Source organism: Uloborus diversus, chromosome 7, assembly GCF_026930045.1.
Source record: "Uloborus diversus isolate 005 chromosome 7, Udiv.v.3.1, whole genome shotgun sequence".
Classification (NCBI taxonomy): domain Eukaryota; kingdom Metazoa; phylum Arthropoda; class Arachnida; order Araneae; family Uloboridae; genus Uloborus; species Uloborus diversus.
Window position 1 is genome coordinate 143916402 of NC_072737.1, and position 16934 is coordinate 143933335.

The window sequence follows — 16934 nt, forward strand, 5'->3', positions numbered from 1 at the left end:
CAGCTTAGCCCGTAGAGAGTAGCAACTCGCTACCTCTGGTGAGTAAGTAAGTAAGTGAGTGCCCTTCACTAAGGAAACATCCACTTATATCTCAAAACCAAACTAACATATTGATGCATGATGGGACATGAAAAAGTTGTCAGATGCTTCCCATATGCATGCAGAACACTGCAACCAATCGTGGCTAAGTACGTGTACAAATCTGCATAATCACCTAATACAGGTGTCGCCCTCTAACGAGCAAAGAGCGTGGGATTCCGACTAGGTCATGTGATGCAACAGAGCAGCGTTTTAACTGAACGTAAATGAAGTTAAATAAAAGATAAGTCAAGAGGAGTGATAGTTAGCACTAATTTTATCAGCTTCTTCAGATTTTCTGCAGAAATTTCACTTAAATTTGCAGAAAATTTATCAGCTTTCCTCTCACATTTGAACAGAAGCTCAGAGCAACTGAGCTGCAGAGCATTTGAATTTGATGCTCAGCAGCTTAGGCATCTGTTCTGCGGCGTACGTCACAAATTTAGTAGTATTCTGCTTTGGGGGTCAAGTTTGTTTTAAATAAAATCAAGATAACAGTTGCTTGATTTAAGGTTCTGAAAAATTCAGAGTTATACAGTGAACCTCTGCAGCTGTTGCTTGTAGTTTTTGGTTTAATCTTGTACAAAAAAAAAAAAAAAGCAACAAACGCTTGTGCCAACCCATGCATGTCCCACTTCTCTATTTCTGCTAAGATCCATCCTCCCCTCACCCCACACTTCTTAAGTCACTGAAGTCTTTCCCACCATTTATACTAGACACCATAATGGGCATAGCAAATTAGCTCTAAAACTAAAGAAGAATAAAAATTTTCTATTGTCAAACTGTTACAAAAATGTACTTGGTCTATTGATAGAAGTAATTTTGCTGGCAACTTTTTCTTTTTTTAAACTGTTTGTACAATTTGAACTTTGAAGACATAATAAATATAATTTCTTATCATTGTTACAATTCCTACTTTACTTTTATAAAAATATTTTAAGTTTTCTTAATTTCACAGGAAAGTATGTATTACCTCACTTTAACGATTGTCAAGAGGCTGGAAAAAGTTATCGTTAAATCAAGGATATCATTAAATTGAGGAGCATAGACATTCAATGCAGTCAAATCCGGACCAGTGAAACGCATCACCAAATTGAGGAAATCGTAAAATCATGTTAATAATCGTTAAATTGAAGTTATACTGCACAATATTGCTCGCAATTGTATAAACAGTTGTGTGTGTAATGTTGACTTAGTACTTTACTTCGTAGCAAAAAACTAAGACATAAATTATTCATTAAAGTAGTAATGCTACACTTCTCCAATGGGAATCAGGAAATTTAAATTACTTCTTTAGTTTAAATAAAAAGGAAGGTTAAAAACTCTTTGTTTTGCCAGATTGAAAAAAATTTCATCTGGAGGAGGTGAGAGGCTCTCTTCCCAAAGGGATTAGAACTCCCCCCCCCCTACACAGACTTTTTGTTTACACACTTTTACAGTAAAGATACGACAGAATTTCCTCTTCAAATTAAAACAAAAGACATAAACACTTACTTATGGTGATGCAAAAACATATCAAGATAATCCACTTTCTTTTTGGTTTGAGCAAAGACAAGAACCTGTTAAAATTGAAACTGGTATGAACTATAGAAATTTTTGCTAAACATTATTATTAGTTTCTTATAGTAAACAACTTTTGTTTTGAATTCATTCCATGTGTTAAATTAAAGAGGAAAAGTAGTGATAGTACATATTGAATAAAAGTTAAAATTGGTAACTCTGTTTGAAGAAGAAAAAAAAAGTTCATGAGTTTTAATGACAAGAAAAAGAAATATCAGAAAAGGGGGGAAAATACTTACTTTATTTTCCTTCCTATTAACTATTTCTTCTAAAAGTGAAACAAGCCTACAAATATATAATACAGATAAATGTGTAAAACAGTAAGTACTTTGTAAAACTAGCAAATTATTGTCAAAACACTTAAGGTACAAAACAAAGTAATTCAAGGAAATATACAGAAGAGTCCTCTAAACTGAATCCTGTTAATCTGAGTTTTGCATGATTCAAGGCAGAAACTTAAATAATATATATTTTTTTCCTCCTCCAGCAAGTATTTAAAATCAAATACTTGCTGCTTAAATCAAATATGTTACAAACTAAAAGTGTTTCAAATTTTCAATAACAATGTAATGCCTTTTCTTTTCTAATGATTCCCAACTCTAAAGATGAGCTGTTTGTCATGACTTAAAGCCCAGACAACTCTCATCTCAACAAGGGAGACACAAACTAAACTGTTGCAAACTAAAATTATTTCAAATTTTCAATAAAAATGTGATGTGTTTTCTTTTCTGATGATTCCCAACTTTGAAGATGAGCAGTTTCCCATGACTTAAAGATCAGACAACTCTCATCTCAACAAGAGAGATGGCGATAAAAATTATTCAATATCAATGTCTTTAAGATAAATAAATACCTTTGTGCTGAACAGTAAAGAAAAAACCTCAAAAAAAAAAAAAAAAAAAAAGTAAAAAAAAAATAAGGTCTGTTTTTTTTTTTTACATTTTTTCTTACTTCATCAATGACTTTATTTATTTATTTTTTTCTGCTTTTCTCTTACCTGTCATCTTTTTCACCCTCCATCATTACATAAATATTTTGCTCGATTTTGGGATTTGCAGCAAGCTGTCCACTACCAATAGTTATTTGAACGTAATCGGACAAAAAGTCCTCAGCAAGATTTTGTATCTCTCGTGGCCAGGTAGCACTCCACATCAAGGTTTGACGATCAGGCTGAAAGAAAAATTCAGACATAAAAAAATAAATAAATAGAAATAAGAAAAACATTATTTACCATAAATAAAATGCCATGTTAGGCTACTAATACAGTCAAGCCCCGTTAACACAAACTCGCTTAACGTGAAATAATTGCCCTTCCCTGTCAGATAAAGCTACAAATTAGTGTTTTCACTTCAACATTTCAACAAAATGCATTTTTCATTGCTTTTATGTGACCTAAAAGCTTTATCATAAAAACCCATTGGTAATCATAAGATTATTTTAATTGCTAAAAAGGCACATTTGAAATGATTTAGAGCTAGGTTTCCTCCGAGATATGGCTAATGTCAAGAAACCAGTCAGTGATGTGTAGAGAATGTAAGCTCATTTAACTCTGGTTGAACTTAGTTTTTGTACACTAAATACAATTGTAATTTTACAGGAATGTACAAACTGTGTTTATAACAGGTCCACACTTTTTCTATGAACTAGAATCACTATAGCTAAGAATTTACATCCGTTGTTTGACAATATAAACATTAAAATTTTGCTAGCTTATTAGACATTTTTTTTTCTGTGACAAAAATCCATTGTCCATACAATTAAAAAGAAAAATTTTCATGCAGCAATCTTCAAAATATATATACCTCAATTTTTCCCTTCTGTTTTTTAAAAATTTTAATGTACTGAGAGCTAAGTAAAACTCAGATAACATATTTAGAAGTGTCAGATATACTTAGTACACATCATCAGATGTATCCAGAACCAATTCAGTACAGTGCAGTACAGTATGCAGGGGTGCCCACCTAGAGGGGGGGTGGGGGCATGGCGGCGACTACACCATTGAAATTTTTAGGAGGTTGTTTTGAAAGGATTTTTTCTCTTTTGGGAGGGGGCTCATGCTTTTGTAATATTTAGGAGGGTGCCCTTGCTCTTGAAGGATTCCAACCCAGCTCCCCCCTCCCAAAGCCGCAGTCAGACTTCTCTGACCACTCAACAAGGCCCAATGGCTTTTAACTACTTGTTAAGTTCATGTTCAGAAACTTTCATATCCCAATTGAATTACGATTTACAGCAAGTGAAAGGGCTTCTAAAACAAAACCATTTCAAAATTAAATATCAATTTTTTTACCCTTATTTGATTGATGATTTGCCTTATCTGAGGCTCAAATCCCATATCTAACATTCTATCAGCTTCATCTAATACTAGGTAAGTACAATGATTTAAATTGATGGCATTTTCTGAAACAAAGTCAATCAAACGGCCAGGTGTTGCAATGCAGATCTGTGAGCCTAAAAGAATTATCAAAGAAACTTCATTTAAAAGAAATTTACTACACACAAAAAATAAAATTTTATAAGAGAATTTACTTAGTCAATCATTCATAAACCAGAGAGAGAGAGCATATTTTTTATGTTCATATGTGATGGGTAATCTCCGGAACCACTGCACCTATTTGAAAAATTCTTCCACTGTTTGAAAGCTACATAGTTACATAGGCTATATATATTATCCATGTATATCTTTCTTAATTTCTTTTTTAAATATCACTTTAAAATCTATAGTTCTATACTTGCTTAAGTTCAGCCATGAAATTGATTTGCTAACTTTAAACATTAACAAACTAGAAAATCGCCAATCAAGATATGATGGGTGAAAATTCCTTCTACATTTGAACGAAGCAATTGCTTATTTGGTGATATTTTTAAAGTTGAAAGTTTATCCCTAACTCCACTAATGAACCCTAAACTCCAGTAGATAGTGTTTATTGTCGACCACTTTTTTGTTTCTTCATTCTCCTCCAATTGCAGTCTCACCAGTAAAACAGTTAAGTTACCGAATCCAGTTCAGCCTCGTCAAAATAAAGCATTTCCTTGCATGTCAAATATTTCCAAAAAATATTATCAAATTATACTGTGGAGCAAGTTTTATTGTTGATGACATCAAGAGCGTTACTCGATCATTTGCTATTATATATACAAGGTGGTTATAAAATAACGTGAGGTGTTCAGAGCCCTCTAGAGAATGAAGTATTGGACGAAAAATTGCCAAATTTCATGAGCGTACATAGCAGATCATGGGATTTCAATTTCTGAAATAAAAAAAAATAGTTTCAAAAATTGCCACCAGGGGAAATTTTGGCAATGAAAAGATGTATTACTGTGACTATAGACGAATTAAATGCTAACTGATGAAATATGCATTAACTTTATTCACAAAATATGATTTTTACCTACAAATGAGGTTCAATATGACCAACATAGAGATTTTCCAGGTACTGCATACAATGCACAATATTATTCACACCTCCGGGGAGGAGGGGGGGGGGGATTAATTTCGCCTACCTGTAACATTTTTATAGTTTTGAAAGTTGAGATAACAGAAACATGTCGCAGATATACAACATGGTTACGAAATCCCCATGGTAAAAAATCACATGGTGAAAGATTGGGCAACCACGGTCTCCATACCGTAGGAAATGCATGACTAATAAAACTGCTATTAAAAAAATGTTGCCACCATACATTCAGTACCTAAAGCCTAACATGGGGTGATGCACCATCTTACATGAATATTACTCAGAAAGAAATCCTTGCTGCCGCACCGAAATTTCTTCTCGACGACTTTTGGTAAAATTCTTCTCTTGTTACAAATTGAAATTTCTTGTTGGTTTTATTGAACCTCATTAGTAAGCAACAATTTTTTGTAGCAAAAAACTTGATGTGTGCTGCATTTTTTGGCATTTAGTTCTTCAGTATTCGCAAGTAATACACTTATGCAGCGCCAACATTCCTCCTGGTGGTGACTTTTGGTACTATTTTTTTTTATTGTAGAAATCAAAATCCCATGGTCTGCGATGTACGCTCATGAAATTTGGCAATGTTTCGTCCAATACTTCACTTGCTAGAGGGCTCTGAACACCTCCCATTATTTTATAACCACCCTGTATTCTAGAAGATATCCTGTCAAGGTATGACGGGTGAAAGTGTCTTCTACATTTGAATGAAGCCATTGCCCGTTCGGTAATATTTTCATAGTTGAAACTGCAACCCCAACTCCAGTGGATCAACCCTAAACTCAAGTATATAGCGTTCAATGTTAACTATTTTTTTCGTTTCTTCATTCTCCTAAAATGACAGTCTAACGAGTAAAACAATTAAGTTACTAGACCCAATTCAGCCTTGTCACAATAAAGCCTTTCCCTGTGTGTTAAACATTACCAACACATATTATCAAATTATCATGCGGTGGCGGCAGTTTTATTATTGAAACAAGCAGATTACTTGATCATCGGTTATTATTTATACGAGGATGAGGATTGCTGCCTGAAATAAAACTGAACAATATAACTATGAAACAGATTTGTTAACATTTAAATTTCACAAATCAATTTCAAGGCTGAACTTAAGCAAGCATAAAACTGGATTTTAAAGGAATATTGAAAAATACCCAAATTGTAAAATACTTGCCAACATATTAACTTAAAATATTGTCTTTCATTAACCAGGCTGTTTTGTTTCACAGCAGAGCGGATACAAGGGTTGGAGTATAATTTAAACGGTCCAATTCTCATCAAACAAACATAGAATCTTACTGGTCAGAAGATAGTATGATGTAAAATTAAGCTTGTCATTACTGTTCCTTAAAAACACAAAAATGATATATTCAGTAAGTTACAACCCATTAGCCAGGGCTAAGGCAGAAATACATGAAATACACCGCCAGCTCAGTCATTTCCAGCCGAGGACTGCAGTTTCGTGCTTATTAGCACTCATCAGCCCGGCATAGGAAAATGGCTGAGCTGGAGATGGAAAAACCTCTTAAGGAAGCCAAGAGTGCCAAACAAACTGGTAGCTGAATATAACATGCCTTGCCTTCAATGTTCAAGTCGAACCAAACCATTGTTTCGGTCACTCGAGCTAATTCTATATTAGATACCAGTTTGTCTGGCACTCTTGGCTTCCTTAAGAGGTTTTTCCATCTCCAGCTCAGTCACTTTCCTATGCCGGGCTGATGAGTGCTAATAGAGCACGAAACTGCAGTCCTCGGCTGGAAATGACTGAGCTGGCGGTGTATATCATGTACAAAAATGATAGTTTAATTGAATATTTATGACCTGTGTTTCTCAATTCTAAGTTATGTTAGAAATTTTCGTCTGGAAAAGTTTTTAAAAGTAATGTTACTGATTTAATGAGGAACTTCTTCCATGTGGCGAAAACCTTTGTTAGTATAGGTGCATTGTACAATGCCAGCAAGGGCGCCCATATGGTCGGCAAGAGAGGGCTCAAGCCCTCCCTTTAAAATTGGAACTTCCTTGCTTTTAGTACTTTTTTCTTTGCAAAAATGTAAAAACATTTCTTTTCCAGCCATTAATGAATAATTTTTTTTTAATGTCAAACATTAATAAACCTAATCTGTACTGAAATTAGTTTCTATGGGGAAAATATCCTGCTAAACCAGGGAGAAAATGTCTGAGTCCCTCCCCCCCTCTCTTAAAATTTTGCATATGGGCGCCCTTGACTGCCAGATTAGGATTGCCCTCTTTATGCTTCAAAAAAAGATAAGCAAGTCACACAAAAGTTATAAGAGCCAGAGAAACTATTTCACACAAATAAAGAATGAATAAATGCCTTTACATTAAATTTGTTTAGTCAAAATAAAAGGTTACCATTCAGATAACGCCTTTGATTTACTTTTGATGCTCCACCATATACACAACAGCTAAGCAGATTACAAGATGTAACAAATTTGTGACTAACTTCATGAATTTGTTGTACTAATTCTCTTGTTGGAGCCAATACTAGTACCTGCAAATATACAGACTGAATCAATGCCTAATATTTTAAATAAACTAAACAAAATTTGCACTCACGCATCAAAACATTTTTACTTCAAAAAGAAACTTTAAAATAAATTTTTAAAAAATTTTAAATACTAAAAAAAAATCAACTGCTCTAAATTTTCAGATTCATGATACAAGACTTAAAATGATTTATCTTTGTGGAGGTACTAAATGTTACTATAAGAAATTCTCCCCATTGCATTTAATAGTGATCATACTTATTCTGTACACCTGCAGTGCGAACTTTCGGCCCATAGTCTAACTTAATATGCACTGCTCCTTTACTCATTAAAATTAGAATAAGACCCAAATTTTTGGATTCAGTATCGTCTGTATTAGGGATAGAGATAGGAATGGTCGGAATAAAAACCTTAAATTTGCGGTGGTAGGTGTGGACCAGTTTTCCCCAGAGAGTTTTATTTTTCAGCCATTTACGCATACATACTGCATAAATAACAGGCGAGTTAGCACAATAATGTATTTTTGTAGGTCATATTTTGTATTTTTGTTCTTTTCTCTTTTGCAGTTTTTTGCTCTTTTGAATTTAAAAAATAATTTTTACTGTGTACAGTAATTTGTATACATACTTTCGATCATTTTATAGGTTACTTCTTTTAATCTGTACTTTTATTAATTTGGACGACCTGGATCCATTACTAGTCAGGATTGATGAGGCTCTACTGTAAGTGGTTCCAAATTTGAACCCATCGCTATCCCCAACTTGTAAATATTTGAAAATAGGAATCCACTGAATTTTATTACTAATTATTAATTACCCAAACCCAAAATTAGTTACTAACTATGTATAGGTGCATTTTGTTCAACTCAATTTTAAATCAACTTACTTGAGGCTTACATTCAGCCCACTGTGGATCAGATGATTGTTGATTAATGGCATGAATAACAGCAGGCAACATAAACTGTTAGATATAAAGATAAATAGCATCAGTGAAAGTGACAAAACATTAAATAAAGAAATAAGATACATAAATAAATAATTTAAAAATTTGCCTTACATTACACAAAGACTAAGATGCATGAAATATCACAAAAGATATTTTATAAAAAATTTCCTGGCGAAAATTAGGAATCTGTCTTATTTGGCACATACATACATACAATTGCTAATTATTTTTTAATTTTGTGTGTTTACTATGGTGAATAACCCATTAGGGTGTTTTTTTTTTTTTTTTTTTTTTTTTTTAAATATATGGGTCACTTTTCAAAAAGTGTAACTTTTCTGTCACAGGCCTTTTACAGTAAAAACTTTAAGCAACAATTCATTTAACAATGCTTCTTAATTTCATCAAATATGTATCTATTTAAACATGACAAAAAATTTTTAATAATATTTTTTATTTTAGGCTATTTTTGGAACACAACATGTGAATTCTCACCTCCGTGGCATGTCACACACCTGGTGTGCCTGTTTATGTTGCTTAATAACTTATTTAATTAAAAGTATGTATGTATTTATTTATTATTTCTTTCACAAGTGTCTCAAATACTAATTGTTTGAGTATATTAAATTATTTAATTTTGTGTTTTAGTCCATTTTAGTAGGACAAGAAGTCATGTCACACAATAAATTCTCACTTCCGTTACCTAAACACAAAATGCATTTAACCTTAATACGTGGCAGTAATGACATCAAATTTTATTTTCCATGATACAAGGGAACCAGCCCCCTTTGTTTATTTTCAGCGATAGTTGAAGTTGTGAGATTTTTGTCAAAAAACAAGGAGATAGATTTTGCTGTAAAAACTTAGTCTGGTTATTCTGACTTCTCACCTCCCTGAATTCAAATTTTAGGGATGAAAATAAATGTAAAAAAAAGAAGTGAACAAGTTTTCATATGCTTGACATGTGCATATTGTAACAACGAAAAAAAAAAACATATTTCCCTGAAAATGTATCCATTAGGCATATATTAATGGAAAATTCCTCACCTCCGTGTATCTCACCTCCGTGACAGACCATATCAATGTAATTATTTGTGAGGTGAAAATAAATGATGGAGGTTAAATACATTAATCTTAGGAATTCTACCACAAATATAAATTACCAGTATATTCTCAAATTTACTAAATACTATTTTTAACACACATTTGAACTAAAATGATAACTACTAATTAAGCTGTACTTTAATTAAGAGAGCTTAATATTAAATTCAAACTAATCATTAAAATAGTTCATTGTTTGCACAATTAACAAAATTACTACTTTGATATTAAATTGGGCTCAATTTTTAAACATTAAAAAAAATTCTTTTTTTAATATTTCTGTGAACAAAGCATTTTTTATTTTTTTTATTTATGAGTAAAATAATTGGAACTTAGCTGGGCCATTGTTTATAGTTACTTCTAGTAGGTAACACTTTCAGGTAAGAATGGAAAAAAAAAAGAAAAAAAAAGGTTTCAAAATTGAAAAATATTTGCGTTCAAAAGTAACATTTTCTGGAGAATGACCCACATATTATTTATTTACTTATTTTGTAACAGGAAATGGTTACAGGATGCGTACACTCTTTGCAGAGTAAATACCAAGCACTCTCAAAGATTTTCCAGGGCTTCTCAAGGCAAAAATCAAAGATGTATTACAAATGAAAAATAAGAAGAATATACTTAAAACTTTAACATACACTCTTCTAACTGTAATGAATTAACTGTACATTCAATGTAGAAAAAAAATCTTAAGATTGCAAATGTAATAGATTTGTATGCCAGGACAAAACAAATATATCAGAAACCTTACAAACTTACGCATATTTTTGCAGTAAAACAGATTCTTGAGAGGCATGCAAGATTATTTTATTAATCTACAGCAACCAATTTTTAAAGATATACAAGACATGAAATTTAAATTTGATTAAGGCTTTAAATTAGCATATTTAGCTGACAAACACAGGGTTGTTAAGAAAAAAAAAAGTTTTTTTGGGGGGGAGGGGGGGGAGACAATTTTTTTTTTTTTTTTTTTGTTTAAACCAGGTTTTTCGGTTTACACTGGGTTTATTTGGTTGAAACACTATTTGTAAGAAGATCAATTTTATTTTTGGAAAGTCATGAATATTTAACGAATGTTAATGACTTAATTGTTAAGTAATGTTTAATATTCAAATTTGCGCCTAATTACTTGATTAGTTAAATAGGACTAAAAGTAAAATCTCATAATTTCATTCAATCATAAAACCTTGTTAATCAATTTCCTCATAATTATAGCTTTCTGCCATAAATCCAGTATAAATAAAAGTGAAATTAAAATCAAGAATTCAAAGCACAGAAAGTATTTTTCAGTATACACAAATAAATCACAAGTCTGTGAGGCGCATTACACAATTTTAAAAACTCGAAGACCTTTTCATAATAAAAAAAAGTTACAAATTATGTAATCATTTATGGATGATAATCATGGGTGCAAGTTTGGTGATGTGTTCAAGACGAAAAATATACCCCCTCCCCCCCTCCCAAATGCGTTTTAAGGAAAAATTTTAACAATGTCAGTTTTGGAATTTGTGTTTGATTTGAATTTTAAGCGTTTTAATTGTAATATTTAAGCATTTGGATATCGTAATTCCAAAAAACCTAAAAACCACCAATAATGTGGGGTTTGAGGGCTCTCCCCCAGATTTTTTTTAAATTGAAGTCCAAAAAACGCAATGGTAGGCCATTTTGGTAAAGTTCAGGGAAAGGAGGGGTTCAGGGACTCTTACATCAATTATTTTACATTGACAGTCCCAAAATCACAATATTGGGTGACCTTCAAAAATATTAGAGAAAGGGGGAGGGGCACTTTGGGCTCTCCCCGAAGTTGAAGTTTTAAAATGAAATCATACTCCAGCTTTTATTACATTTATGTGTGTAAAGTTTGAAAAAAAAAAAAAACCATAAATGAAAAAAAAAAAGAAAACGAAAGGATGATTGAAAATGGCAAAAAAAAAGGCTAAATTTTCAATTAGAGACGATTATTTCAAAAATTCAGGGAGAATAGTGAGCAACTCTGCGGTCTGCAATTCAGTGAGTTGGAAATAACAGAGCTATACCTAAAAAAAGTCAAACGGCGCGAGTCTAAAAGCCACTTCTCCAAGCACGTTGAAAACAAAACAAGCCCATGGCGGAAAACCGAGAGAATGTGGATGCAAATTCGTGGTAATGGAACGATCTAGTAATATTAAAGCATATTTTTCAAACACTCAATTTTTCTTTTGTAAGTAAAAATTGAAAGAAAATCATCGAACTTACTTCCGTTCTTCCGAGACCTCCGTCTCGGAAATTTTGTCCAAGATGGAAGGTCTTGCACCCATGATGATAATTGAGAATATTTATATAACTAGAACAAATAGGCTTTAAGAAACTCACAATGATTTTCATTGCAGACATTATTTCTCATGGTTTAATGTGTTTAGAATACAATTTCTTTTTTTTTAATATAATTTTTTCCAACCCTAATCTACTCCTTGTGTTTTACAATACAAATCCAAATAATGAAACTATTCTTCTCGTTTTTAACCACAGCTCAATAACAGACATTATACTAAAAAATAATGTTTATTTATTCCTCAATCATTTATACATCATTCTATCATATTAGGATTTAAAAAGTTCGTTTAAATGTAAAAGTTTGACACTAAATTTTGTTATAAGAGCACCGGGTTACACAGATCTTTTCTGTTCTCAAAATTTTATACATCCTTTCTTCTTGATCTGACTGCGTTGTCTATTGCAGATGCCAAAAAGTGTGCAAAGTGTTTTATTATTTTTATTGTCATATAAATATTTTACAGATGGCTTAAATAATACATTTTTAATCTCTATAAATCTTAAGTAACAAAAAACAATTGGGTAGTAAAATGAAGTTTTAAGCTATTTTGAAATGTAAAAGTAAAAAAAAAGAAAAATAGATGAATAGATTAAGACTAGAGAATACTTGGACCAGTTGTTTTAGAAACAAATTTAAAAGTTGAAAATTTTATGAAAATTTTCGTTCTTGGTTTAAAAAATTGGGGAGGTTTGAACAAGAAATATAGTAGATAAAGCCATTTTTATGCTGCTCCGTCATCGTAAAAGAACGAAATACATCCTCTGCAGCAATTTTTGTAGTTTTAGAGAAAAAAAAAAGTTTTTAGAAATTTTTAAATTGGTGACCAGCGCACCGGGAAAGATTAAAAGTGTCTTGTGAAACTGGCTATAGTGACAAAGGGGGAGGGGGTCGAATATGAAGCATCAGTAATAGACAGCCTCTTAAACTACTTTTCTTTTTTTCAGAGGGCGATTCTGCAGCCCCTTTTTAAATTTTATTATCAAGTGTTGTGGAAATCCTCTTGACTTCCAGTTAGATAACACAGTTTTTAATATCTTTACATTAGAAAAAACTAAGGTCAAAGAAATTTTGATAGGTAGTCTGTGGCGGGCCAGCATCCAAGAGACCCCACAGCACCTATAGCCTTGAGATTTTGTACAAAATTACCTCAAGCCCCAGTGGTTTGCACCTGGGGTTTTGTTTTTAAATTTTGAATAAGTTTTTTTGTAATTAATTTTTTAAGCTCAAATTTCATATAAATTGCCTATTAAAGGGATGAAAGATTTTCCACACCCCATAAAATTTATGTCATTTGTAAGAGATTTTGTTTCTGAATAAAATAAAGCTTGTTCCAATTTTCTCAATTAATTATCACAGCAGAAAAAAAGGATTTCTATTTTAGCGAAAAGTCCTAGGTTGAACTCAATTCAAGCTGGGAGATAAAGAGCAAAATATATTACTAAAGACTATGCATTAAATCAACGGGCTAGGTGTATGAACCTGGTACTCAAGGAAATTTGCGTTAAGCGTAGTATCAGGTTTATTGTTGTATGGAGTAAATGTAAACAAGATTGGATTGCTAGGGATGGCCTGCATCTGAGCTCTACAGGGGTCAAAATGGTTAGTGGTTTGGTTTTAGAGGCTTCAGAATCAAAAAACTAAGTTGGAATGGGGGGCATGGTTTAAGGAGCAGAATTCGAAAGGGTACTAACTATTGGGATTTTAGTAGAAATGGAAATAGGGTGGCTAATAAGAAAAAAGATTTTAACAGTTGGGATTCAAATAATCGTGCAGCATTAAATAAAAGTAAGATGGGCTTACTTAAGGTTTTTTATACAAATGCTCATAGTATTAGGAACAAGATGGAAGAATTGAAAAGCATAATTATAGATGAGACGTTGGATATTATTGGAGTTACTGAGACATGGGCTACCGTAAGTGATGATGATTTATTATCTATCGCTGGGTATAATTTGTTTAGACAAGATAGAGTAGGTAAAAGAGGTGGTGGGGTTTTATTTTATGTCAGAGACACTTTAATTTGCAATGAATTGGTAATTAATGATAAACCTAATGAGATTGATATGATTTGGCTGGAGTTGATTAGTAATAAGGGCAAAAAACTACCTTTAGGGAACATTTATAGGCCACCCAACTTAAGCCAGGGTCAAGACGAACCAGGGGTCGATCCAGCGCCAAATTGGGGCCGCTTTGCGGCCCCTTCACAAAATTCCGCATGCCCAAGCGGCCCCATTCACAAAATTCCGCGTCGCAAAAGCGGCCCCATTCACAAAATTCCCCATCGCAAAAGCGGCCCCATTCACAAAATTCCCCATCGTAAAAGCAGCCCCTTCACAAAAATTTATAAAAAGGCAGCCTTTTCACAATATTTTTTAACCGCAAATGTGTACGCATCTACGCGGGAGCCTCTTCCACCTTCCCCCATCTTATCTTTTTGCTTGCTGCGTGAGGTGTTTTTGCTTGAGAGCGTCAGAGGGGGGACGGGAGAGGGACACTTGTGATTGGTAGCTTGTTTTCAGGAAAATCCTAAATTTTACTTTGATTACGCAATATATATTTAGTATTAATTTGTGTTAAGTTTCAAAATCCAATTCTAAAATAACTTTAATTAAAATAAAATTATTTTTCACGCTGTTTTTATATTTTTATTTCTTTTTAAGATCTTGATTTCCTTACATCCGCCATGGTAAACGAATTTTTCGCATTTTTGATGTTTACTGTACCTTGTTAAGAGGCAAACAAATAAAATTTCTTATATATTTATTAACATCATTTAATTGCAAAATTTTAAACGAAATACCTACTCTGCAAGAACGTCAAAAGTCAAAAAATTAAACGCTAAATGTTGGTGCAATATTATTTTGGGTTTTAATTACTTTTAAGTTTTTCAAACACATACATGGAATCGTTAATGAGTATTTCACTTCTGTGTTAAGAAATATGTGATATCTTTGAGTCTGTTCATATTGTATTTATTAGGAGTTATCATTACGTTCAGCAGCATGTGCAATTTTTATTGCTCTTAAAGTATTTGACAGGGGCAAACAGGAAATCTGTTGTGAGACTTTCACCTTAAGAAAGTGTGCCTTGCATATGTATATTTGTAAAAAACAATAAATGTAATGTATGTGTCAAATTACGAATAAAATGTTAAGGGTCTTACTTTTCCCCCCTCCCCCCAGCGCATTTTCTCTTGACAGCTTTCAGGTATTCTTCAAGAACTTGCAATCACCCCTGAAACCTGTCTAGGGCTTTTCTATAACGATACGACAGCTAAAAATGCTTTAATATAATCTTTTCCAAGAAAAAAATCACGAGAAGGTCTCTTTTACAAACATAAAGAAAATTCACAAATATATTTTGCTTTTTCACAAAAATAACGAAATTTCACAAAAATATTTTGCCTTTTCACAAAATGGGGACCCAAAAAATAAAACCTGGATCGACCCCTGCGAACAGATGTTTATTATTATTAGTGACATTTCTAGCAAGGGGTCAGTCATCATAATGGGAGATTTTAATTTTCCAGGAATTGATTGGAATAATTTTTACCACAGTAATAGCAGAGAAGAGGAATTTTTGAAAGTAATTGGTGACTGTTTTTTAGATCAAATTGTAACTCAGGGTACTCGACAGGACGTGATTTTGGATCTAGTTTTCTGTGATATGGAAGGCTCTGTTCAGGGGTTATGTGTAGGGGAACACATTGGAGATAGTGACCACAACAGTATTAGGTTTGGGATTAAATTTGATATGCACAAAGTAGAGAATTTTAGGTTTGTGCCCAATTTCAGAAATACTGACTTTGTGGCACTTCGGCAGAGTTTGAAAGCAGTTTTTTCTTCTGGATTTGACAATAGCGATGTGAATCTTCAGTGGGCCGAGTTTAAGGAAAAGCTAGCGAAAACGGTTGGGGATCATGTTTCTTTTAGGAGAAAGGGTGTCAACACTAAAATTTGGCCAATGTGGTTCTCCAGGGAAACTAAAGATGCTCTAAATTACAAGCAAGCTGCTTTTCATAGGATTAGAGAAACAGGTCACAGTGCAGATAGGCTCCAATATTGTAAGGCAAGGCGTAAATTTAAGTATTTGGTACGGATTCAGAAAAGAGAGTTGGAGCAAAGACTAGCAGATAACATAAACAGGAATCCCAAGAGGTTTTTTGCATACGCTAATTCAGGGAAAGTTCGAAATCGTCATATTGGGCCACTGGTTGATGAGCACGGAATTTTAATTCAGGACGATAGTGATATTGCTAATGTTCTTAATAACTTTTTTCGAGTGTTTTTAACGATAACTGTATCTCAACAGTTGACACCAACAAGACACAAGCTATAGTACAGCTTGAGGACTTTGTATTTTCCAAGGATGATGTTTTACTTCATTTGAAAAAAATTAAAGAAACTAAAGCTCCGGGGCCAGATAATATTTATCCGAAAATTTTAGTTGAATGTGCAGAGGAATTAGTAGATGTAATCGCAAACATTTTCAATGCTTCTTATAATTCGGGGACAGTGCCAGAGGACTGGAAGCTGGCTAACATTACACCGTTCTTCAAGAAAGGGTCTAAAGGGAGTGCGGGAAATTATAGACCTGTGAATCTAACTTCGGTGGTTTGCAAAATTTTTGAAACATTGATGAAAATTAAGATAGTAAATTTTCTAGAAACTAATAATCTATTGACTAGTTTTCAGCACGGTTTCAGGAAAGATAAATCTTGTGCAACTAATTTATTACATTTCTATGACAAAGTTACCATGGCTTTGGACAATAAGAAGTCTGTAGATGTTGTTTACATTGATTTTCAAAAAGGTTTCGATAAGGTACCCCATGTTGCTCTACTTAGCAAATTAGCTGATATAGGAATAGGAGGGAAAAACTTTCATTTGGGTGAAAAACTGGCTGACCGGAAGGAAACAAAGAGTAGTTGTAAGGGGAAATTATTCTAATTGGAGTGAGGTCTTAAGTGAGGTTCCTCAA

At 33.0% G+C, this 16934-nt stretch overlaps 1 protein-coding gene across 2 annotated transcripts in view; it reads right to left on the reverse strand.

The window, feature by feature from the left end:
- LOC129226500 (uncharacterized) overlaps positions 1 to 16934 on the reverse strand; it is a 65649-nt gene that overhangs the window by 15798 nt on the left and 32917 nt on the right. For both annotated transcript variants that reach the window (XM_054861110.1, XM_054861111.1), the window contains exons 6-11: positions 8483 to 8557; positions 7464 to 7602; positions 3926 to 4086; positions 2636 to 2808; positions 1878 to 1923; positions 1573 to 1637 (exon numbers count right to left, since the gene is read on the reverse strand). In XM_054861110.1, coding sequence (XP_054717085.1) covers positions 1573 to 1637; positions 1878 to 1923; positions 2636 to 2808; positions 3926 to 4086; positions 7464 to 7602; positions 8483 to 8557 — 659 coding nt within the window. The remainder of the gene's footprint in view (positions 1 to 1572; positions 1638 to 1877; positions 1924 to 2635; positions 2809 to 3925; positions 4087 to 7463; positions 7603 to 8482; positions 8558 to 16934) is intronic.